The sequence below is a fragment of the Balaenoptera physalus genome (genome assembly GCF_965194825.1).
Source record: "Balaenoptera physalus genome assembly, chromosome: 1".
Lineage (NCBI taxonomy): Eukaryota > Metazoa > Chordata > Mammalia > Artiodactyla > Balaenopteridae > Balaenoptera > Balaenoptera physalus.
This window is the reverse complement of record NC_138882.1, coordinates 62375084-62402668: the sequence shown is the minus strand read 5'-3', so window position 1 is coordinate 62402668 and position 27585 is coordinate 62375084. Positions and strand designations below refer to the sequence as shown.

Here is a 27585-nt window from a genome sequence, read left to right as displayed (position 1 = left end):
TAGCGTTTGTTATCATTGGTGGATTTGTGTTTTGGTTTGGCTGCTCTCTTCTTTCTTTCCTTTTTATTTTCTTTTTATTACTTTTAAATTTTTTTATTTTTAATAATTATTTTTTATTTTAATAACTTTATTTTCTTTCTTTCTTTCTTTTTTCTCCCTTTTCTTCTGAGCTGTGTGGCTGACAGGGTCTCAGTGCTCCAGCTGGGTGTCAGGCCTGTGACACTGAGGTGGAAGAGCCAAGTTCAGGACACTGGACCACCAGAGAACTCCCGGTTCCACATAATATCAAATGGCAAAAGCTCTCCCAGAGATCTCCATCTCAACACTAAGACCCAGCTCCACTCAATGACTACCAAGCTACAGTGCTGGACACCCTATGCCAAACAACTAGCAAGACAGGAACACAACCCTACCCATTAGCAGTGAGGCTGCCTAAAATCATAATAAGGTCACAGACACCCCAAAACACACCACCGGACACAGTCCTGCCCACCAGAAAGACAAGATCCAGCCTCATCCACCAGAACACAGGCACTAGTCCCCTCCACCAGGAAGCCTACACAACTCACTGAACCAACCTTAGCCACTGGGGGCGGACACCAAAAACAACGGGAACTACAAACCTGCAGCCTGTGAAAAGGAGATCCCAAACACAGTGAGTTAAGAAAAATGAGAAGACAGAGAAACACACAGTAGATGAAGGAGCAAGTTAAAAACCCACCAGACCAAACAAATAAAGAGGAAATAGGCAGTCTACCTGAAAAAGAACTCACAGTAATGATAGTAAAGATGATCCAAAATCTTGGAAATAGAATGGAGAAAATACAAGAAATGTTTAACAAGGACCTAGAAGAACTAAAGAGCAAACAAACAATGATGAACAACACAATAAATGAAATTAAAAATTCTCTAGAAGGAATCAATACCAGAATAACTGAGGTAAAAGAACGGACAAGTGACCTGGAAGATAAGATAGTGGAAATAAGTATTGCAGAGGAGAATAAAGAAAAAGAATGAAAATAATTGAGGACAGTCTCAGAGACCTCTGGGACAACATTAAACACACCAACATTCGAATTATAGGGGTCCCAGAAGAAGAAGAGAAAAAGAAAAGTTCTGAGAAAATATGTGAATAAATTAGAATTGAAAACTTCCCCAGTATGGGAAAGGAAATAGTTAATCAAGTCCTGGAAGCACAGAGAGTCCCATACAGGATAAACCCAAGGAGAAACACGCCAAGACACATATTAATCAAACTCTCAAAAATGAAATACAAAGAAAAAATATTAAAAGCAGCAAGGGAAAAACAACAAATAACACACAAGGGAATCCCCATAAGGTTAACAGCTGATCTTTCAGCAGAAACTCTGCAAGCCAGAAGGGAGTGGCAGGACATATTTAAAGCGATGAAAGGGAAAAACCTACACCCAAGATTACTCTACCCAGCAAGGATCTCATTCAGGTTCGACAGAGAAATTAATATCTTTACAGACAAGTGAAAGCTAAGAGAATTCAGCACCACAAAGCCAGCTTTAGAAAAAATGCTAAAGAAACTTCTCTAGGTGGGAAACACAAGAAAAAGACTCACAAAACAAACCCAAAACAATTAAGAAAATGGTAATAGGAACATACATATTGATAATTACCTTAAATGTAAATGGATTAAATGCTCCAGCCAAAAGACGTAGACTGGCTGAATGGATACAAAAACAAGACCCATATATATGCTGTCTAAAAGAGACCCACATCAGACCAAGGGACACATACAGACTGAAAGTGAGGGGATGGAAAAAGATATTCCATGCTAATGGAAATCAAAAGAAAGCTGGAGCAGCAATTCTCATATCAGACAACATAGACTTTAAAATAAAGACTATTACAAGAGACAAAGAAGGACACTACATAATGATCAAGGGATCAATCCAAGAAGAAGATATAACAATTGTAAATATTTATGCACCCAACACAGGAGCACCTCAATACATAAGGCAAATGTTAACAGCCATAAAAGGGGAAATCAACAGGAACACAATCATAGTAGAGGACTTTACACTGCACTTTCACCAATGGACAGATCATCCAAAATGAAAGTAAATAAGGAAACACAAGCTTTAAATGATACATTAAACAAGATGGACTTAATTGATATTTATAGGACATTCCACCCAAAACACAACAGAATACACTTTCTTCTCAAATGCACACACAGAACATTCTCCAGGATAGATCATATCTTGGGTCACAAATCAAGCCTTGGTAAACTTAAGAAAACTGAAATCGTATCAAGTATCTTTTCCAAACACAATGCTATGAGACTCAACGCTATAAGATATCAATTACAGGAAAAAATCTGTAAAAAATACAAACACATGGAGGCTAAACAATACACTACTTAATGACCAAGAGATCACAGAAGAAATCAAAGAGGAAATCAAAAATACCTAGAAACAAATGACAATGAAAACACGATGGCCCAAAACCTAAGGGATGCAGCAAAAGAAGTTCGAAGAGGGAAGTTTATAGCAATATAAGCCTACCTAAAGAAACAAGAAACATCTCAAATAAACAACCTAACCTTACACCTAAAGCAATTAGAGAAAGAAGAACAACAAAAAAAAACCCCCAAAGTTAGCAGAAGGAAAGAAATCATAAAGATCAGATCAGAAATACAGGAAAAAGAAATGAAGGAAACAATAGCAAAGATCAATAAAAATAAAAGCTGTTTCTTTGAGAAGATAAACAAAATTGATAAACCAATAGCCAGACTCATCAAGAAAAAAAGGGAGAAGACTCAAATCAATAGAATTAGAAATGAAAAAGGAGAACAACTGACAGTGCAGAAATACAAAGTATCATGAGAGATTACTTCAATCAACTATATGCCAATAAAATGGACAACCTGGAAGAAACGGACAAATTCTTAGAAAAGCACAACCTTCCGAGACTGAACCAGGAAGAAAGAGAAAATATAAACAGACCAATCACAAGCACTGAAATTGAGACTGTGATTAAAAATCTTCCAACAAACAAAAGCCCAGGACCAGAGGGCTTCACAGGCGAATTCTATCAAACATTTAGACAAGAGCTAACACCTATCCTTCTCAAACTCTTCCAAAATATAGCAGAGGAAGGAACACTCCCAAACTCATTCTATGAGGCCACCATCACCCAGATACCAAAACCAGACAAAGATGTCACAAAGAAAGAAAACTACAGGCCAATATCACTGATGAACATAGATGCAAAAATCCTCAACAAAATACTAGCAAACAGAATCCAACAGCACATTAAAAGAATTATACACCTGATCAAGTGGGGTTTATTCCAGGAATGCAAGGATTCTTCAATATACGCAAATCAATCAGCGTGATACATCATATTAACAAATTGAAGGAGAAAAACCATGTGATCATCTCAATAGATGCAGAAAAAGCTTTCGACAAAATTCAACACCCATTTATGATAAATAACCCTAGAGAAAGTAGGTATAGAGGGAACATACCTCAACATAGTAAAGGCCATATATGACAAACCCACAGCCAACATCGTTCTCAATGGTGAAAGACTGAAACCATTTCCTCTAAAATCAGGAACAAGATAAGGATGCCCACTCTCAGCACTATTATTCAACATAGTTTTGGAAGTTTTAGCCACAGCAATCAGAGAAGAAAAAGAAATAAAAGGAATCCAAATTGGAAAAGAAGAAGTAAAGCTGTCACTGTTTGCAGATGACATACTATACATAGAGAATCCTAAAGATGCTATCAGACAACTACTAGAGTTAATCAATGAATCTGGTAAAGTAGCAGAATACAAAATTAATACACAGAAATGTCTTCCATTCCTATACTCTAAGGATGAAAAATCTGAAAGAGAAAGGAAGGAAACACTCCCATTTACCACTGCAACAAAAAGAATAAAATACCTAGGAATAAACCTACCTAAGAAGACAAAAGACCTGTATGCAGAAAACTATAAGACACTGATGAAAGAAATTAAAGATGATACAAACAGATGGAGAGATATACCATGTTCTTGGATTGGAAGAATCAACACTGTGAAAATGACTATACTACCCAAAGCAATCTACAGATTCAACGCAATCCCTATCAAACTACCAATGGCATTTTTCACAGAACTAGAACAAAAAATTTCACAATTTGTATGGAAACACAAAAGACCCCGAATAGCCAAAGCAATCTTGAGAAAGAAAAACGGAGTTGGAGGAATCAGGCTCCTGGACTTCAGACTATACTACGAAGCTACAGTAATCAAGGCAGTATGGTACTGGCCCCAAAACAGAAATACAGATCAATGGAACAGGATAGAAAGCCCAGAGATAAACCCACGCACATATGGTCACCTTATTTTTGGTAAAGGAGGCAAGAATATACAATGGAGAAAAGACAGCCTCTTCAATAAGTGATGCTGGGAAAACTGGACAGCTACATGTAAAAGAATGAAATTAGAACACTCCCTAACACCATACACAAAAATAAACTCAAAATGGATTAAAGACCTAAATGCAAGGCCAGATACCATAAAAGTCTTAGAGGAAAATATAGGCAGAACACTCTATGACATAAACCACAGCAAGATCCTTCTTGACCCATCTCCTAGAGAAATGGAAATAAAAAGAAAAATAAACAAATGGGACCTAATGAAACTTAAAAGCTTTTGCACAGCAAAGGAAACCATAAACAAGACGAAAAGACAACCCTCAGAATGGGAGAAAATATTTGCAAATGAAGCAACTGACAAAGGATTAAACTCTGAAATTTACAAGCAGCTCATGCAGCTCAATATCAAAAAAAAAACCAAACAACCCAATCCAAAAATGGGCAGAAGACCTAAATAGACATTTCTCCAAAGAAGATATACAGATTCCCAACAAACACATGAAAGAATGCTCAACATCACTAATCATTAGAGAAATGCAAATCAAAACTACAATGAGGTATCACCTCACACCAGTCAGAATGGCCATCATCAAAAAATCTACAAACAATAAATGCTGGAGAGGGTGTGGATAAAAGGGAACCCTCTTGCACTTTTGGTGGGAATGTAAACTGATATAGCCACTATGGAGAACAGTATGGAGGTTCCTTAAAAAACTAAAAATAGAACTACCATACGACCTAGCAATCCCACGACTGGGCATATACCCTGAGAAAACCATAATTCAAAAAGAGTCATGTACCAAAATGTTCATTGCAGCTCTGTTTACAATAGCCAGGACATGGAAGCAACCTAAGTGTCCATCAACAGATGAATGGATAAAGAAGATGTGGCACATATATACAATGGAATATTACTCAGCCATAAAAAGAAATGAAATTGAGTTACTTGTAGTGAGGTGGATGGACCTAGAGTCTGTCATACAGAGTGAAGTAAATCAGAAAGAGAAAAAAAAATACTGTATGCTAACATATATGGAATCTAAAAAAAAAAAAAAACAAGAAAATGTGGTTCTGAAGAACCTAGGGGCAGGACAGGAATAAAGATGCAGAGGTAAAGAATGGACTTGAGGACATGGGGAGGGAGAAGGGTAAGCTGTGACAAAGTGAGAGAGTGGCATGGACATATATACACTACCAAATGTAAAATAGATAGCTAGTGGGAAGCAGCCGCATAGCACAGGGAGATCAGCTCAGTGCTTTGTGACCACCTAGAGGGGTGGCATAGGGAGAGTGGGAGGGAGACGCAAGAGGGAGGAGATATGGGGATGTACGTATAGGTATAGCTGATTCACCTTGTTATAAAGCAGAAACTAACACACCGTTGTAAAGCAATTATACTCCAATAAAGATGTTAACAAAAAAATAACTAAGTTGGAATAACTGGCTATACATTGTGGAAAAAAATGAAATTACATCTCTACCTGTCACTTTCAACAAAAATGAATTCCAGGGCCAAGCACTTTAGGAATAGCAGAGTAAAGACCTGTAAAAATCCACTCTTCCATAAGCAAATATAATACTGGTAAATTTTTTCAAAATCAACTCTTTTAGAACTCTGTAAATTAGTTTTGCAAAAACTCAAGAAGTGTTTATTTAAGAAATATGGCTGACTTGGTACGAACAGTGAGCTCTGTGGCATTTCAACTTGCCCAAATCCATCCCCTCTGTGCAACTTTGTGGAAACTTTGAAAACCAACAGCATGACAACCATGATATCTGTGAAAAACAGTAGCCCAGCAGCAACTGGAGGAAGTAGAACAGTGTGGTGCCCCCCCAAATTCCCACTCCGGTGAACTGTCAATATCTTATCCATCAGGGTACTTGCTGAAAAGCTCCATTCCCATGGTTTGGCTTTATTTGACCTGACTCAGAGATTGCTCTTACAAACAGCCTTAGACCCAGGGCATTTGTTGAAAAATACCAGCAGCAACATTGCAGCTATGTGCAGCAGCCTAGCCAACTTGAGGTAACAAGAGGCTGACCAAAACACTTTAAAAGGAAAAACTGGGAAATGAGATATTCACTGGGTCTTTGAAAGACTCCAACACATTCCTCGGACTCCAGAAGGCCCGGCACACATGTAGGAATGTGCACATGCCAGGGAAAGAGCTAAAAAAGCCTAATCTCTCATCTCTGGCCAACCTTGAGGCAATATTCAAGCAGGAATTGAAGGCTAAGGCTTGTAAACTACTTCCCTGAGCACTGAAGACATCCTCCCACCCACATGTACACACCCACAGCCCCTCAGCAAAGGCTGGGACACTCTGTGCCAGGCATTTAAAGAAATCTCTATCTAATCACTAATTACCACTAAACTAACTGAGCAGAGGCTTCAGTGACTGCAGAGACAAAGAATACAGACTTTACAGTAATTAATTAATCCAGGAAACTCATTAAACAAATAAACAGCAAATATAACAAGTCCGGGAAGGAGTGAAAATCTGATTTCCAGAGTTGCCCCAATATTATTTCAACAACAACAAAAAATACAGCACATGCAAAGAAACAGAGGACAGTATTTCCCATACTCAGAAAACACAGCATTCAATAGAAACTGTCCATGAGGAAGCTCACATTTTGAACTTATGAGACAATGATTTTAAATTATGTGAAGTTATTGTAAATATATTTAAAGAACTAAAGGAAATCATTTCTAAAGAATTAAAGGAAAATATGAGAAGGTATGAGAATTATGTCTCACCAAACAAAGAATATCAATAAGGAGATACAAATTATACAAAATGAACCAAATAGAAATTCTGAAGTTGCAAGTATGATTTCTGAAATGAAAAATTCATTAGAAGGTCCTAACAGCAGATGTGAATTAGAAAAAAAAATCAACAAATGTAAAGGCAGGTTAATTAAGATTATCCAGTCTGAGGAACAGAAAGAAAGAAATAGAGCTTCAAAGACCTATATGACATCAACAAGCTTACTAACACGGGGGTCCCAAGGGGAAAGGATAGAGAGGAAGGAGCTAGATAAATATTTAACAAAATAATGGTCCAATCTTCCTAAACTTGATTAAAAACATTAATCTACATATCCAAGAAGCTCCACAAATTCCAAGCAAGATAAACTCAAAGATATGACCACCTAAACACATCATAAGTCAAACTGGCAAAAGCCAAAGGTAAAGCAAATGTTGAAAGTAGCAAGAGAAAATCAATTCAACATGTACACATGGTCCTCAATAAGGTTAACAGTTGGTTTCACATCAGTAACCATGCAGACATGAAGCCAGTGGGATGACATATTCAAATTGTAAAAGAAAAAGACTGTCAACCAGTAATTCTATATCCAGCAAAACTACCCTTTAAACAGAAGAAAAGTTATTCCTAGGTAAACAAAAACTTAGAGAATTTGTTGCTAGTAGACCTTATCTATGAGAGATACTAAAGGGATTCCATCAGGCTGAAATGCAAGGACACTAGAGAGTAACTTAAGTCCAAACAGAGAAAAAAAGAGCACCGGTAAAGGTAACTCTCTCTATATATAAATATAAAAGACATTATAAACATATTTTTGATTGTATTATCTTCTTCTATCTGATTTTAAAGTGCATACATCAATAATTATATTACTTGCTGATAGGCTGATAATGTATGCAGATGTAATATGTTTGAAATAATAGTATAAAGGTATGGGGTGGGAATAGAGGTATACTGAAGGGAAGTTTTTGTATATTGTTAAAATTATGTTGGCATTAACTTAAACTAGATTTTAAAAATTTAAGATGGTATCTGTAATCCTAGGGTAACCACTTAGAAAATAATTCAGGAAAACACAGTAAAGGAACAACAAAAGAATTAAAATGGTATACTAGACAATATTTCACACAAAAGAAGGTAGTAATGGAGAAACAGAAGAACAAAAAAAGATAAAAGACATATAGAAAACACAAAGTGTTAGATGACAATCCTTTATGAGTAATTATGTTAATGGTAAATAGAATAAACACGTCAATCGAAAGGCAGATTGTTTGAATGTATTAAAAAAATATGATCCAACTGTATGCATTCTACAACAGAAACACATCAGATTCAAAGAAACAAATAGGGTGAAAGTAAAAGAATGGAAAAAGATATGTCACGCAAAAAAAAAAAAAAATTAGACTGAAAAAAACTATTTCTAAGTACATAAAAGAAAAAGGATGTATAGTTGACCCTTGAACAACATGGGTTTGAACTGCACAGGCCCATTTATACTTGAACGTGGGTTTAAACTTATGTGTGCATAAGTGGACCCAGGCAGTTCAAACCCATGTTGTTTAAGGGTCAACTGTACATGATCCGTGGTTGGTTGCATCCGCAGATGTAAGGATATGGAGGACTAACTATGGGACTTGAGCATCTGCAGATTTTGGTATCCTTGGCAGGCCTCAGAACCAATCCCCCATGGATATCAAGGGATGACTGTATATATAATACATATATATATAAAAGAAAAAGGATGTATACTCATATGTAAATATACATATATTCACATGTATATATAAATTCAAACTTCACAGGGTAGGAAATCCAGAAGTCTAGTGACATGAGAAAAATATCAAATTCATTAGAAATCAGGCAAATACAACTTAAAACAAAGAGATATTGTTTATTACCAACAACGCAGTGGCAAAAATGTTTAAGTTTTATAGCCTTCATATTCCATTTGTCTGGAAAGACAGTGGCACAACCACTCTGGAGGACAATTCAGAAATATCCCTAAGACATTATGACCTGCATTTCTGTATGACCTTTGTTTCTGTGTACACACACTTAAAAAATCCTTGCCTGTGTATATAAGATATGAACAAAGATGTTCACTAAAGTTCCCTACTGAAAACTTTGGAAACAACCAAATGACCATCAAAAGGGGAATGGCTAAAGAATATGAGTAACTTCATAAAATACAATAATCAAAAGTAGTTCAAAACTAATTACACTGTATGTATCTATATGCATATAATCTTGAAACATTACTACATGGAGAAAAAATTACCAAGTAAGAAGTGTGATATAAGTAACATAAAAATTCATATAAGGTAATACTCTATTTTTAATACAGGAAAAAAACCTATATATATATATATATGTATAAATATATGGAAAAGATCTGGAAGAATGTACTCCAAACTCCTAACAGATTATAGACTAATGGTCAAAGGGGGTTTTACCTGTAATACTCTAATTCTTTAAAAAGAATATATTAATATATGAGTTGTATAATTTAGAAAATACTTAAAATGTACAAATTTCCTAACTGGAATATTGGTAATATCCTGTGACTCTCTGGACAGATCTCTGGATATATTTTCCATGCTACAAAGCACTGATGTGCACTGTGCAGCCTCCATAAAAGGAGTTTGACAATAGATAAAAAAGTATTCCTTCACATGTGATGGAAAGCATATCATAACAATATCTTCCATATTTTATTTTTGGCAAAAGTGTAATCAGAAAATTATAATAATTCTATAGTGGTATTCTACAGTGGTATTACTGAGAAAAAAGGTTTTAAGAGCATTATATCTCCGTTTTCTTTTATTACCCAGCACTTCTAATGAAAAGAAAGCAAATACTTGGCATCAAAATCAATCTAAATGAAATTTAAAAGATTACTATTTTTGGCTGTGCTATTAAAAGAAAACTAATATTGGAACTGTAATTTAATAAAAGCATATACATACATGTGCAAATGTCAAAAGTCTGATACTGTATCCTAATTGAAAGAATAAAAAGTCTTCCAGAATAGAAGAAAAAATAAAAAGTCTTCCAGAATAGAAGAAAGAAAAGATTCAGTACCATTAATGCTTTACTTTTCTGGTTTAAATTATTAGTGAATCCTCCAGAGAATATTTAAATGTTATGCCCACATGTTAAGAAATTTGAGTAAGAAGGAAAGTAATAAAGAGCTGGAAAATAAGTGCATTCCTAAGCTTGATATAAATAATTTTGGCTTACCCCTCTATGATAATAAATTTAAAAATCATATTTCACAATAATAATTCTACTTTAAATATTTATAGATAAGTCTATAAATTCAAGTCTATAAATTCTACCATTCAATAGTAGTTCTTCCAAGTTATCAGGATTTCGAGCAAGCTGTAGGATCAAAGCAGAGCCCCGAACCTTGTCAGGAATATCTTCATATAATAACTCAATGTACTCATCCATGTCATTAATGTTAGCAACTTCATCAATCTGAAACAAAGGAAGAGGAAGGAAGTACTCTAAAAGAATAATGCTCAACAGAGCCAATGTCAAAGGAATGGTATTTTGTGATAAATAAACTGCCCTTGATCGTAAGAGACAAGTTTTCAAAGGACTTACAGTTGCCATCTTTTTGTAGAGGGGGAAATTAGACCTTTGGGTGATAGGACTCCTGAGTGAAAGTAGTCATAAACCATATGATAAAATGGGATGTACATAAACTCTAAAACTGGCCTATTTATACTGATGAAGTATCTTAAATGTAATGCAAAATAGTATCTACCATAATAAATTAAACATACTTTAAAACATAGTACAATAAGAATATTTAAAACATTTCACAACTTATTTATCAAAATAAATTATGCCTAAAAGACACATCCAATAATTTTTGCCTTTATTAAATACTGATTTTCTACCTTTTTCAGGTACCTTAAGTTCAACCATTTTTTAAAATTCCACATTTGTTTAATGTGATTGCATGAATTATTGATAGTAAAAAGTAATACCTTAGAATCAATTCTCTATTAGATAAAAATAGTCTTACCTCCATTCCTTCAAAAGGAGGTGGATCTTTAGGCTTGCTTGATTTTTCTTTTTTTTCTGTAAAAAGATTTTTTTCTTATGAGAAGAACAACGTTTTTAGGTTTCTGGGTAATTTTTATTTTCAGCAGCTGAGTTTAATTCTAGCTAAGTTGGGGATCTTCAAATGGGTAATTTATGAAATAACCTTTTTTCCAATGTATAAAAAATGCTCATCTATAATGCATTTGTTCTAATAAGGATATCACGGAGAGTATAATAAAATCTATAAATAATCTCCAAGTTATGTTAGGTAGCAATTTAAACTCCCTCTTTGGCTAACATTTTAGGTATGTAAATAGCCAGACTCTCCAACAAGAAGCAAAATACTCCATTTTAAGTTTTCTTTCTTTTCCTAATTCACATTTAAGGTAAGAATAGGAAAATCAATAAGGCAAAGAAAAACTAATGAGTTGAGTAATATAAAAACTAAAATAAAAATTAACAAAGGAAAAGGAAAAGAAATAACTTGGATAAAGTTAAAAAGCTAAAATACAGTTGCTGATTTTTTTAAACAAAATTAGGATCATAAATTAAAAGGCAAATGTTTAATATTTGTGTTAATTTAATCCTCACTTGTTCCCAAATGAATTAAAGAGGTATTCAAAGGTGTTGAACACAACTTTGAGTCATTTTTTATGTTGAATTATTTGATTCACAGCAGAACTTCATTTTGTAAAAAAGAATTATCAAAAATGCTTCACTGCTCTGATCTGGGTCAAAAACCTAAGCAATGAATGCACATTAAAATAAGTCCAAGTAGTATCAAACTTTTGATTCTATAATTAGCAAATGTTTTACATATAATAGGAATTAGCCCTGATTGTTTTCAGAGGAAGGTAGCTGTTATGGACAAAGTTATGTTTTCTTAACAGCTAGATTTTTCCTCAAACAGATAATTTACTATGACACTGATTTTAATTAAGCAAAGAAAAAAAAATACTTATAGTAAAGAATCACATAATCAAATAACTATTATTGTTTTGTTTCAACCACTTTTAGGGCTAGGTTTCTGGCTTTGAAATAGTGAGTATCAAGTAAAAAAGAAAGAAAATGGAATAGTTTTTAAAAATAAGTGTACATATACTATAGTATAGCATTTCATATATGCCTCCAAACATTAATATCCATATAGAGAAACATATTGATTTGAATTAATTTATCTACTTATGATAACATGAAAATTTCCTCATATTCCTCTAATTTCTGGGGAAGGAGGTGAGAAGACTGATTTACTCTGAAAACTCAGTGAAAGGGTTTTCATTCGTTTAAAGATATTTTATTACAAATGCCCTCGGAATTATATTAATTTAGTATTAGGAAAGATCAATTTTAACTATATTGTACAACCTACAGTAAGTACACACACATCTTAAAAGAGCATAGAATTTATTTTTCTCACTTACTTATTGAAGCTATCTCTCATCATTTAGTAACACTGTTAACAGGAATATTGTATCAAAAAATAGTTAATAAAATTTTTGATAATATTTTCCTTATAGCACTTATTATTAATAATTAATAGGTATACACTGAGTGCCAGCTATGTAGTTGGAAACAATCAAATTCAAAATGCTCATTTTTGCTTTTAAATAAATTCACAGCTATTTAATTCATTCAACACACATATATTGATCATATAAAGTGTGTTAGATACTATATACAGCGACAATTAATGAAAGTATATATTAGGCACAAGGCATTTTATTTGCTGTGGATGGAGAGAGAAGACTGGTTAATCTGAAAAAAGTCCAAATGAATTTTCTCTTTCATTTTTCTATTTAATACAATCAAAACTTAAGTATAAGTTATTTCAAGGGTACCATATTTTAGAACTCACCAATGATAAAAGAAAGATATATGTAAACTTAATAAATACTATGAAATAGAATAACTAACCATTGAATAATCTGAGATGACTTTCCATTCAAATGTCTGTACTCTCGTTTTGTTTTGGGTTTGGATTATTCGAAAATGTCTTCTATAAATAATCAACTGCTTAGCTCTAATATTTTAATGGCTTGGTTCTTTTATGAGGTAATTAAAGATAGAAGAATGGTAACAACAAAGACGTTTAGGAATGAAAAGGTAATGTTTTCCTAACAAAGATTCACAAAACTTATGCATATGACATATATTTTAACATTTAAATAAGTAATCCATTCAAATTATCAATTAAATGTCAATAAAAAATTTAGAAAATATAAATCTAGTTGCTGGGGTAGAGAAAACAGGTTTTCTGCTCCCAATTTTCTCCTTTTATTATTCTAGAATCAATATGATATTTGCTTTTTTACTCTTTATTTCAGCACATGTGTACACACACAGTATGAAATAGATCATTTTGGAAGCATCTAACATAAAGCCTGGCATGTAGGAAACTAGTATGTTTCTTTATTCTTTCATTCACTTACTTAGAGCACTGGCAAAAGAAAACTCACCATTCAAATATCAAAAGTACAAACCATAGTCAAACAACTCTGGTTTTGCATTAAAAAGTTAGGAATTCTTCTGCTTACCTTTTCCTGACGCTGAATCACGGCGGTTCTGGAGATAGTACAACAGCTGTTCTACCTCATGTAGCTTTGAGGGATGAATGAGTTTACATTCTTCAACCACCTTTCGTGCCAGGGAAGTTATATCTGTGTTGGCATTGAGACTCTTAAGACGAATACTGCAGGCATATCAGAATTTTCCAACTCAGGTATTATTAAAGTAAGTGATAACTTAAACAATACTTCTTTTAAATAATTTACAAAACATTTAAATGTACCTAACATAGTCTCTTTTAGTAAAATATAATAAAGTATTAGATATAATTAGGCTTAGAAAAAAATGCAAAGCAATGATTTTCCTTGAGCTGGACAAATGAGATAACAAAAGGAATGGTAAAATCTACATCTGACTCTTCTAGGCAGGATAGCATATCCAGAGAGCTTGTTTTTAAAGTCTTTCTGATATCACATCAAGTTTTTAGTTATTATTAGATGTGAAAATCCATACTGCCAAAAATAAATCATTTTCTTGACTATATTCACAGTCATTTTCTTTTCAGTTAGGGGCAAGACACAATATTAATATATTTGGATTCAGTTGTTCTGATGGAAATTATATAGAAGACAGAAGAAAACAAAGTAGGATGCATTTTAAGATCTATATGAGTAATGCTGAGGAACAAATAAATATAGTTATACCTGTTAGTACATTAAAAAAAACAAACAAACATGTTCTCCCTCCTTTTTAATTTAATCCAGGAGACTCACTGGAAGGTCAATAAGAAAAGGTTGTTCAAAATCTGGAAACAACTACCAATTTACGTGGATTCATGGCACCAAAGAAAGCTATAAGGACATAAAATTAGGTTCAGGGAAAAGACTCAAACTGGTGGCAAAAGATTCTTGCAAAGCAGATGCATTCATGAAAAGCTTAGATTCAAAAAGAGAAACATAAGAAAGTAGCCACTATGTTGAAATACTTCTTAGTGAAGATGGCCAATTTTTGGAGAGACTCAAGGTATTAGAGGCAACAGGGACAGAGACCTCAGAAAAATGTCCTGCACTCAGCGTCTGTGAAATCATTATTCAGATACAGATGATCTCTCCTGAAACAAGTCTAGTAAAGTGATTTGAATACTGTTCACAGCTTTATAGTCATCCTCGAATCTGGTCCTCTTGGGATTCTATAAGCTACCTAATAGCCTTTAATAAATTCCTTTTATGCTTGAATTTTCTAGAGTGGCTTCTAATGTCTGTAACAAGAACCCTAGCAATACTCTGTCCCTTTATTTTAATTTTTCTCTAATTTATTTGGCGTTTAAATTCCTACCTTTTACATCTTTTAAACTGTTGAATATTTTTGTATAACTTTAGCTGCACATCAGAAAGCAGAGATATAAAGGAGAGTCCATTCAGAGAAAAACTCTCAAAAGACATCTCCATGTTTAATTTTAACAGGGAACTGGGAAATCTCGAGTTTCCATAAATCTGATTGAGAAGAAGCACAACAGAAACTCTATAAACATGTATTTTTGAAATTTTCCTACTAGTTTTTTTTAGAGCAGTTTTAGGTTTACAGAAAATCTGTGCTGAAAGTACAGAGCTACCATATATGTCCCCACTACCCCCCCCCAGTACAGTTTCTTCTCTTATTACCATCTTGTGATAGTGTGGTAACTTTGTCACAATTGATGAATCACTATTGATATATTATTAACTAAAGTCTACAGTTTACATTGAGGTTCACTCTTTGTATAGTTCTGTGCACTTGGACAAATGCATAATTTCATGTATCCACCATTAAAGTAGCATACAAAATAGTTTTGCTACCCTAAAAATGCCCTGTGCTCCACATATTCTCCCCTCCCACCCCCAAACTCCTGACAACTTCTAATCTATTTTTACTTTAGTTTTGCCTTTTCTAGATGGTCATACAGTTGGAATCATACAGTATATAGCTTTTCCAGTCTGGCTTCTTTCATTTAGCAATATTCATTTAGGTTCCTCTATGTCTTTTCATAGCTTGATGGTTGATTTCTTTTTAGTGCGGAATAGTACTTGACTATATGGATGCAACACAGTTTGTTTACCCATTTGCCTACTGAAGGATATCTTGGTTGCTTACAATTGTTGACAGTTATAAATAAAGCTGCTATAAACATTCATGTGCAGGTTTCTGTGTGGAAATACATTTTCAACTCATTTGGGTTAATATCTAGGAGCACAGCTGTTGGATCATATGGTAAGTGTATGTTTAGCTTTGTAAGAAACTGCCAAAATGACTTCCAAAGTAGCTGTACCATTTTGTATTTCCACCAGCAATGAATGAGTTCCTGTCGCTCTACTTCCTCACCAGCATCTGGTGCTATCAGTGTTTTAGACTTTACACATTTTAATAGGTGTGTAGTAGTATCTTGATTTAATAAAGCAGATTTTTTCTATCTTTTTTTAGATTTATTTTCTACCAATATATATATTAGCAATCTGATTCATCATCTTCTTTCCATCCAAGTAATAGAAAGATTCTCTTCTGTTAGTGTGTACATCTCTCTCCTAAATCCTTCCCTCGTTAAAAGAGACAAAGAAAAAATATGTAGGACTAGAATTTTTAGAAAATGTCAGCTGTATGTTTACTGATTATTTCTAAAATCAAAAAATAGGCCCCCTTCATTAGGCAGCCCATGCCTATTAGTAATACCAAAAACTCATACCAAAAAAATGCCCATATTATTTTTGGACCATAACCATAGATTTCTCATAATGAAATGTTCAGAAAACTGGGACTCTGTTGAAGGTGGGCTTATACATTCCTTTATCCGATAAGGGAGAATGAAATACGTCTTCTGGACCTGAGCCATAGCACTGACTACCACAATTTAATGACAGTTTCATTTCACACCTATCTCAATCTATATGAGTGTCCCCCTCAAAACCCTCACCCCCAGCTGCCACCATTGATAAATCCTCTTAAACTATCAACAAACCATATTCTCCTTTTGGTCCCACAATATGATTCCTCTCCAAATCTTGAGCAGCCAGGTTGAATACCACAAAGTTGGGTTACAGAGGTTTTTCCCACACTGATGTTTAAATCCACTTACACTAGCCAGTTGGTAGTAACTCTTTCCAGGTGGCTCTCTAGTGAATGTACCCCTTGTCTAGAAAGCCTACAGATTTTCAAACAATAACAACATTCTCACTTAATTTTAATTGAATAAGGCTACTGACTACACTATTACGAACTAAAAACTAAATTTCTCTCATGAAATGTGGATGCATGAGGTTCTAATGGCAAAGACCCCTAATCTGCTAGCTTTTCTTTGGAAATCAAATTAATAAAATCTCAAGAGATGTTACTTTCTCAAAATGTACAAAATTTAGGCAGCAATCACAAACACACAAATGGAAGAAAGTGTGAGAGAACACAAAAAACTGTGAGCACGTGAGTTAAAATCTACAGTGTAGGTATGTATGTGTGCATGTGTATATCTCTTCAATCTAGTGGATTATCCAAAGACTCATTTATTTTTAATGAATTATCTGTGTAATTTAGTCTTTTAACCCAAATAAGAAGAGAGACTACAGATCTTAATAAGACAGTAGGTAGCTTCTCTTTTCAGGTTGCTATACAACAAAGTTTCTTAATTGAAACACTATAAAAATTTGGGGCCAAATAATTTTTTGTTTGTAAGTGCCTATCTTATGCATTGTAGGATGTTTCGCAGCACCCCAGCCTCTGTCCACTAGATACCAACAGCACCCTCCAGTTATGACAACCAAAATGTCTCCAGGTATTGCCAAATGTCCCCTGGGGGAAAAATCCTAACCAGCTGAGAACCACTGCTATATATTTAAAATACAGTGCTGTTCAGTGTGCTAAATACTAAATACTATCACATGAACTTCTAGCATCCTGAATATACTTAATACCACCAAGACACACTAACTTTTTAACTAGTTCCCAAATCAAAATTATCTATGGGGGGAAGAAAGTTGGGAAAGAATACTAGGTGATCTCAGACCCTCTCTACTTCCACAAAACTATGGAAGGAGCGCAAGATCATTGCCAGCACAACTGAAGACTAATGAAAAAGGCCAGTTCCCAAGGGACTCCTGAAAGTACTATGAAAGCAGGAAGGAAAGTGTGTAGAACATTGGGAGATCTAAGCTCAATTCATTTAGTCAGAAAATGCTTGTCCTATTACTAATATCTTTCACAGCACTAGATTTTTAAGGGATGAATTCAAGGTACATGCCCCATTTGTGAATTCTGGATGTCATATCACTTTCTGTAATTCCAGGGAAGAACAACACAGGATCCCCTAAAATACAAATTTCCTAAATTAAGCTAAAAAGTCCTATATAAACATATCTTTTATAGTTGATTTCACAACTTATATTCTATTATATGCATTTACTAAATGGGATAAATAAGAATAGGCATTTTTCATTAGGTTCCAATTATGCTCACATAAACATGATTTTCTCTGGAATATACTCTGTATTTATAATTTAATATAGTCTCTGCTTCACTGAGATAATGTGTGTCTGTAAGAACACCATAATCATTTATCATCTATGCAAGTTTAAATAACATCAGATTTCTATAAAGTTTACTACTTTCAAATGTGCACAAATGAAGAAAACTTACATTTTTTGGCATTCCTTTCGTTCTCCCAACATGGGATCCCCCATTTCTCCAAGAATGGTAGCTTCCACTTCATATTGAACAATGAGTGCTTTTTCTGATGGATGTACATCAATATTTCCTCCTTTAACTTTCCTATTAATATAAAATAAAAACAGGCATAGCTACATTAAAAGCTCACAAAACATCCAAGGTTTTTATCTAGTTCCTAGTTCCAAAAACATGTGGGCTGGATTAACATATGCATTTAAATCAGATTTACTCTTGACTTGGACCAAGAAATAACTCTTTTTCTCCAACTCTGTAAACTCTGTACTGTACATGTAATTCTTGGTCTTGCAGAAAGTACCTTTATGAATAGCTCTGAGAAAAAATACATTTACCCAAAGAATCATGCATAATAGCCAGTGAATAAAACAAAAAATTAAGATGGTTTTGGAGAGAATAATCTCAACCAAAAGTCAGCAATTCAAAACCAAAGGCAGCTACCCCAAAATTTATATTAAAAAAAAAAAATAAACTGCCCAATAATTAGCCCATTAACTGTATCACAGAATGACATGAATTATCTAAACTGCAAAATAATATTGATTATGTATTATCTTACATAATTATATAAATTGAATTAGTACCTAAATCACTCTTCAAATCACACACAAGTTGTGTAACAAAAAAGCATTTACAGGTTATATTCTATAGTCACGTATCTCAAATTATAGTGCCATCAGTAGTTTCAATAGAAAGATTGTATATACTTTGTTCCCAGACCCCTAAAGTTATAGAACAAATTTTTTTAATTGAAGTATAGTTGCCTTACAATATTATATTGGTTTCAAGTGTACAACATAGTGATTTTATATTTTTACTTTGGCTATAATCCCTGTGCTGTACATTACATCCTTGTAACTTATTTTATACCTCGCTGTTTGTACCTGCTAATCCCCCTTCACCTATTTTGGCCCTCGCCCTACACCTCTCCCTTCTGGGGACCACTAGTTTGCTATCTGTATCTCAGAGTCTGTTTCTGTGTTGTTATATTCGTTCATTTGTTTTATTTTTATATTTTACATATAAGTGAAAACATACAGTATTTGTCTTTCTCTGCCTGACTTATTCCACTAAGCATAATATCTTCCAGGTCTATCCATGTTGCCACAATAATGAATTAATCACTACTTGTTATTGCCCACTTTAGGATCTGATAAAATGAGTTTTATTAAAGGAGATTAAGCAATGGAAACAAGCAAAATTTCCCACTGTAGTCAGAGCCAGCTAGCTGGCTAGTGAGGTCTTTTAGCCTAATAGGAAGGAATAGAAATATGACAACACCTTAAATTCCAATAATCAGAAACTCAAAGCTTTTCCTTCAGTTAGGAATAATTGGCTTATTATGCATATTTTCAATGTAATTTTTAAATTTTTTTTTCACCAGAATTCTTTATTACAACAAGGGTAAGGCTCTTCAGTCTGTATTAGGACAATGATTAAGAGTCAAGTATAGAGACAGAGTAGGAAATCAAATATACAGAAGCTAGAGTCTAGGTAGGTCAGCAACTAAACTGACAGTTAAGACATACAGAACAAAGCCTATAAAGAATAAAAGCAAAAACAGGTAGGCCAGTAAAAAACAGGGAGTTGGGAAATTAGATATATACACACATATTAAAGAGAATGGTACAGCTTCCAAAAGATAAGATAAATGCATACAAGTTCAGGCTAGCAGTCAAAAGCTAGAGAAACCACAGGAATCAAGAGAGTAAGTAAGAGAGCTAAAAACCAAATGTAATATAGCATTAAAGAAACTATTTAATTATAAAGAGAACTAGTTATTTGCTTCCTGATGAAATGGAGAGCAACCGCAGTATTGAACTTATATAGGAGAGGGTAACTGTATCCAATTGAAGACAATCATAAGGATGAAATGTAAGTGCAGATCCTAAGAGTAACCTCATACCAACACTTTCAAAGAGGGTCTTCCACATAATAACAACTGACAGAAAAGCATAATTGTTATCCTCTGGCCTGATATTTTGCCTTTCTCCAAAGAAATCAAATAATTCAAAGAACCTCACTATTCCTTTTCAGCTTTCATTTGCTTTTTTTTTCTGTATGTGTCTTTTAAAGAAGTTAATTAATTTTATAATATTTATTTTTTATTGCTAATACAATTTATGCTTACTGTAGAAAAAACAGAACACAGAAATTAGCAAAGAGAAAAAATAAACTGAAAAAGTTAGAAGAAACCAATTGTTACCATTTAGCACATACACATCCAGACATTTTTCTACCTATATGTAGATAATATATAATGAGAGAACGTCAGCTCTAGAATTTCTTTAAAGAAGAGGCTTAAGGGTAGGAATCTGGTAGGGTTAAAACTACATTTGAATAGCAATTTACATAAGATTGACACAAGTATTAAATGTTTATATCATTGTGGGGGTTGATGGAGATTATGGGATGGATAAACCCCTTCCCTGTTCCCCTTGGCACTGCCACTGAATACATAAAATACACATATTACAAACTAAGCTCATATTATATATACTGTGTGTAACATACTTTCCAAAATTACTATATAATGACTTTAAAAGAATACTTTGCCTTTAGAACTTCATATAGTCAAATACTAGATACTCCATTTGTCGGACACCTTGATTCTTTATTTCTAACTTACATTGCACGAAATTTACAAGATTCCCTTACAAAACATTCAAAACCATTTGCAGGACACTTGGTTGATTTACAAAGTAGTTTTCTAAAGGCTCAAAACATTTTGTAATTCAGTTACTCTGTATTTATGAATGATATAAATATTTTTAAATTGACAAACATGGTTTCAAATTCTATTTTGGTTGGTAAAATATTCCAGCTTTTTGGACACAATTATGAATTATGTCTACATGCAACCTGTGACAAGTACACATCTGCTGTTGATAGCTGATTTAGTATGAAAAATTGCTTTTACCATAGCAATGTGCCTCATCAAAACTTATACTTGTATTATCACCACAAAATGAATAACTTTATCTTAAATGCTATACTTCTAAACTGAATTTAACATGGCATTCATAATGATGTCAGATATTTAACAATTGAGACAATGAACTTCAAATGCTTTATTTGGAATCCATGAATCAGGTGAGAAATAATTTAGCCCATTATTAGAATTAACTGATTTACTATTTGTAGCATCTTATGACATTGATATTAAACTGATATCTTTTAACTGTCTGCAAATTTCTTGTACTAATGGAGCCTTCTTAATAACAGGTCTACTTCACCTTTTTTTTTTTTTTTAACCTGCACAAGAAAACTGGAACCAAAAATGTGCTAAATTGATTCAGAAAAAGTTTTGCTTTTTTAATCTCAATGTGAAGTGAAGTCATGCTTCACAGACTGATATAAGATATACCTTTCTTTATCTACATGTGATAATTGTCACCTTCAGGCAGAGTAGTCTTAATTACTAACTTCTAAAGTACATCCTGATGTTTCTAGACTTCATGTGGTCGATGATATCATTATGATCCCTACAACAGATAACAAATGCTGACTAACACTGTGCTCCATATTCATTATCAATTTCCTAGAGAAACAAAATTTAGCCCTTAATTTTTCATTAAACAGGTTTTTATTTTTTAAATTATTGCTGTCAAAAGGGCTTATTACAGGTTTGTGTTCAAGACTGTGATGTAGGAGGTTCCTGAACTCACCTCCTCCCATAGACGCACTGAGTCTATACAATCTATGAAACAATTTCCTCTGAACGCCCCCTGGCCCCCACCTTGGGACTTCCCTCGTGGTCCAGTGGTTAAGACTCCATGCTCCCAATGCAGGGAGCTCCCAATGCAGGGGGAGCCCACACGCCACAACTAAAAAAACAAAAAAACAAAAAAACCCAAAAAACCCAAACTAGCTGAGCAATGCCCACAAATTGAGCAAACAAGAAAACCCACATTGAAGCAAATAAGAGAGACTGAGACACAATCTTGCCATAAACCCCACCTCTGGTGTGGAGACCCACAACTGGGCAAAAACTCACACCTGAGCCGCTACTTGAGGAATGAAGGATTTGAACCCTACATCTGGCACCCACCTTTTAAGACCTACACCTGAGAGACAAGCCCCCAAAACATCTAGCTTCCATGAGACCCCAGTGGCTATAGCAAAACAGTGAAACAGTTCTTAAAGGGCTTGTACATGCAAGCTCACCCACCCTAAAGCCTAGTGCAGAGGCAACTGACTAAAAAGCACCTAGACTTTCTGTTAAAAAGGATTATTTGTTTATCTTAAAGGGTCGGCCTGAGGGGCCAGCATCTAATTTAACATATGAGTCTACTGAAATACTCAGGACGGAGGCTGGCAGGTTCCATCTTTATGCTCTCCAGATCACCAGTATCTCCCAGAAAAGAGCTTGTACTGCTGTCTTCTGGTGTCCTGATTATTGCAGCTGCTGCCCAGGGGACACCTCTAGATGACCTGACTCTGGTGGCCATCAGGGCTTATGTTCCCAGGTCCCACAGGACCATAACAGAGAGAGGGAGTTCTTAACTGGCTACCACTCCCAGGGCACAGCAGAGAGGCAACAGACTGAGGCAACCAATCTTCCTATGAAAGAGATCTGTTAGCTTATCTTCATAGCTGTGGACTTAGGGGCAGGCTTCTAATTAAACACATCTAAAGGCTGACTGTCATCCTCTCCAGAGACCTGGGAGAGCAGATGCTATCTTTGCACTCTCCCTCTGTCCCACTCCAGAGCACCAGTATATCCTGGAGGAGAGCTTGTACACTTACCTGGTGCCCCAGTTTTTGTGGCTGCCACCCAGGTGATCACTTGGTTCTGGTGGCCACTGGGGCTTGTATTCATAAGTTCAAAGAGACATTAGTGAAAGAAAAAAAACAGTTATTAACTGGTTATTACCCCAGGACTCAGCTCAGAGGGAGCACTAAAAATAAAGTAGGCTACTTGGACAATCACTAAGGTCGGAAAGACAACCAAGAGCTAGGCATGGTTGAATAAAAAGGTTCATCTCCTAAACAAGACCACTCCTTTCAGAATGGGAGGGGTGGCTGTTTTATCTCATGCATAGAAACCAACACAGAGTCAAGGAAAATGAAGAAACAGAGGAATGTGTTTCAAGAAAGAACAAGATAAAACCTCAGAAAACGACCATAATGAGAGATAAATGATGTCTACGATAAAGAGTTAAAAGTAATGATCATAAAGATGCTTGCTAAGTTCAGGGGAAGAATGGATGAACAAAGTGAGAATTTCAACAGAGATAGAAAATGTAAAAGTACCAAATGGAAGTCACAGAGTTGAAGAACACAATAATTGAACTTAAAGATACAACAAAGGGCTTCAACAGTAGACTCAATGAAGCAGAGGAAAGGATCAGTGAACTCAAAGACAGGGCAACGGAACACACCCAGAGAAGCAAAAAGAACAAAAAAGAGGTGAAGACAGCTTAAGGGATTTATAAGCTAACATCAAGCAGACCAACATTTGCAATAGAGGGGTCCGAGAAGGAGAAGAGAAAGGGGCAGAAAACTTATTAGGGGCAGAAAACTTATTTGAAGAAATAATGGCTGAAAGCTCCATTAACCTGAAGAAAGAAACAGACATCCAGATCCAGGAAGCCCAGAGAGTTCCAAAAAAAGATGAATCCAAAGACAGCCACAACAAGACACATTATAATTAAAGTGTCAAAAGTCAAAGGAGAGAATCTTAAAAAAACAGTAAGAGAAAAACAACTTGTTGCATACAAGGGAACCCCCATAAGACTACCAGCAGATTTTCAGCAGAAATTTTGCAGGCCAGAAGTAGCAAAATATATTCAAAGTGCTGAGAGAAAAAAACTGCCAACCAGTTTTTAGTCTACACAGCCAAGTTCTGCTACTGAATTGAAGGAGAGATAGTTTTCCAGGAAAACTTATGAAAATATAAATCTCACTGGTAAAGGTAAATATGTAGTAAAACTCAGAATAATCTAAAATGTTGTAAAGGTGGTAGGTTGGTCACTTATAAAGCTAGCATGAAAGTTAAGAGATAAAGTAGTAAAAATAACTATAACTACAAAAATTTGTTAAAGACACACAAGATAAAAAAAATGTAAATAGTGACATCAAAAACATAAAATGAGGGGAGAGTAAAAATGTAGAGCTTTAGAATGCGTTCAATCTTAGGGTGTTAACAAGTTGAAATAGACTGTTATTAAGTGTTTTTACGTAAGCCTCATGGTAACCACAAAGCAAAAACCTATAATAGATACACAAAAGATAAAGAAATCTAATGACACTAGAGAAAATCTGCAAATCACAAATGAAGAGAGCAAGAGAAAGAGGAACAGAGGAATTACAAAACAGCCAGAAAACAATGAACAAAATGACAATAAGTACCTACCTATCAATCATTACTTTGAATGTACATGGATTAAATTCTCCAATCAAAAGATACAGAGTGGATAAATGGATAAAAAAACATGACCCATCTATATGCTGCCTACAAGAGACTCACTTCAAATGGAAATATACACTCAGATTGAATGAAGGAATGGGAAAACGTATTCCATAAAAATGGAAATCAAAAGAAAGGTGGGGTAGCTATATTTATGTTGGGCAAAATAGACTTTAAGATAAAGACTGTAATAAGAGACAAAGAAGGGTATTATATGATAATACAGGGGTCAATCCAATAAGAAAACAAAACATTTGTAAATATTTATATGCCCAAAATAGGAGCACTTAAATATATAAAGAAAATATTAAAAGACCTAAAGGGAGAAATACACAGCAATACAATAGTAGGAAGAGACTTTAGTACCTCACTTTCATCAATGAATAGATTACCTAGACAGAAATTCAATAAGGAAACATTGGCCTTAAATGACACATTAGACCAAATGAACTTAACAAACATAACCAGAACATTCCACCCAAAGGAACAGAATACACATTCTTCTCAAGTGCTGATAAAACAGTCTTAAGGATAGATCATATGTTAGGCCACAAAACAAGTTTTAATATTTTTAAGAAGACTGCAATCATATCAAGTATCTTTTCCAACCACAACAGTATGAGACTAAGAATTAATTACAAGAAGAAACTGGAAAATTCACACATAAAGATTCATCACATACTACTGAACAACCAATGTGTCAAAGAAGAAATCAATACCTTTAAACAAGTAAAGGTGGAAATACAACACACCAAAACTTAAAGGATGCAGAAAAGCAGTTCTAAGAGGGAAGTTCATAGAGATAAATGCCTACATCAAGAAACAAAAAAATGATCTTAAATAAACAATCTAACTTTACATCTTAAGCAACTGGAGAAAAAATAACAAACAAAGCCCAGAGTTAGTAAAAGGTAGGAAATAACAAGGATTAGAAGGGAAATAAATGAAATAGATACTATAAAGACAACAGGAAAGATCAATGAAACTAAGAGGTTGTTCTCTGAAAAGGTAAATAAAATTGACAAACCTTTAGCTAGACTAACCAAGAAAAAAAGAGAGGACTCAAACACAGGCGTACCTTGCAGATATTGCGGGTTCAGTTCCAGATCACTGCAATAAGGTGAGTATCATTATAAAGCAAGTCATGTGAATTTTTTGGTTTCCCAGTGCACATAAATGTTATGTTTACACTATACTGTGATATAGTAAGTGTGCAATAGCATTATGTTTAAAAATCAATGTACATACCTTATTTTTAAAAATATTTATTTCTAAAAAATGTTAAGCAGCTGTGCCTTCAGCAAGATATAATCTTTTGCAATAGTAACATCAGTGACAACTGATCACAAATCACCATAACAAATATAGTAATAATGAAAAAATTTGAAATATTGGGAGAATTACCAAATGTGACAGAGACAAGAAGTGAACAAATGCTGTTGGAACAATGGCACCAATAGACTTGCTTGGCTCAGGGTTGCCACAAACACTAATTTATAAAGAATGCAATATCTGCAAAGTGCAATAAAGCAAAATTCAATAAAACGAAGTATGCCCATAAATAAAATCAGAAATAAAAGAGGAGACATTACAATTGTTACCACAGAAATATAAAAGATCTCAAGAAACTACTATTAAAAATTATACTCCAACAAATTAGACAACATAGAAGAAATGGATAAATTCCTAGAAACATACAACCTCCCAAGACTGAATCATGAAGAAACAGAAAATCAGAACAGACTGAATCCTAATAAGGAGATTAAATCAGTAGTCAAAATCTCCCAAAAAAAGCCCAGGACCAGATGGCTTCATGGGTGAATTCTACCAAACATTGGAAGAATTAACACCAATCCTTTACAAACTCTTCTCAAAAACTGAAGAGGAAGGAACACTCCCAAACTCATTTAATGAGGCCAGCATTACTGTTATATCAAAACCAGACAAAGACACCAAAAAAAACCCCCAAAAAACAAAAAAACAAACCTGATGAATACAGATGCAAAAATCCTCAACAAAATGCTAGAAAACTGAATTCAACAATACTTTAAAACAACAATCATACACCATTATCAAGTGGAATTTATTCCAGAGATGTGAGGATGGTTCAACAAACACGAATCAATCAATGTGATACACCACAAACAAAATGAAGGGTAAAAGTCATATAATATCATCTCAATAAATGTGGGAGAAGCATTTGACAAAATTCAACATAGATTTATGATAAAAACTCTCAACGAAGTAGGTATAGAGGGACGAAACTCAACACAATATAGATGGTATATGACAGGCCCACAGCTAACATTATACTTATAGGTGAAATATTGAAAGCTTTTCCTGAAAGATCAACAACAAGGCAAGGATGCCAACTCTTGCTACTTCTATTCAACATAGTATTGGAAGTGGTAGCCAAAGTAATTGGGCAAGAAAAAGAAATGAAAAGTATCCAAATCAGAAAGGAATAAATAAAGCCATCACTATTTGCACATGACATGATATTATATAAAGAAAATCCTAAAGACTCCACCAAAAAACTGTTAGAATAAACAAATTCAGTAAAGTTGCAGGATAAAAAATCAATGTATATAAATTAGTTGCATTTCCTTACACTAATATGAACTACCAAAAAGAAAAATTAAGAAAACAATCTCATTTACAAACACATCAAAAAGAATAAAATACCTAAGAAATAAATTTAACCAAGGATATGAAAGACCTGTATATTGAAAACCATAAG

The 27585-nt window shown here is 34.2% G+C and overlaps 1 protein-coding gene across 1 annotated transcript in view; it reads right to left on the bottom strand.

Annotated features, from left to right (window-relative positions):
• The window catches only part of KIFAP3 (kinesin associated protein 3), a 152386-nt gene that overhangs the window by 119510 nt on the left and 5291 nt on the right, over positions 1 to 27585 (bottom strand). The window contains 4 exon segments of the mRNA XM_082439434.1: positions 10510 to 10651; positions 11208 to 11263; positions 13762 to 13916; positions 18389 to 18520. Coding sequence (XP_082295560.1) covers positions 10510 to 10651; positions 11208 to 11263; positions 13762 to 13916; positions 18389 to 18520 — 485 coding nt within the window.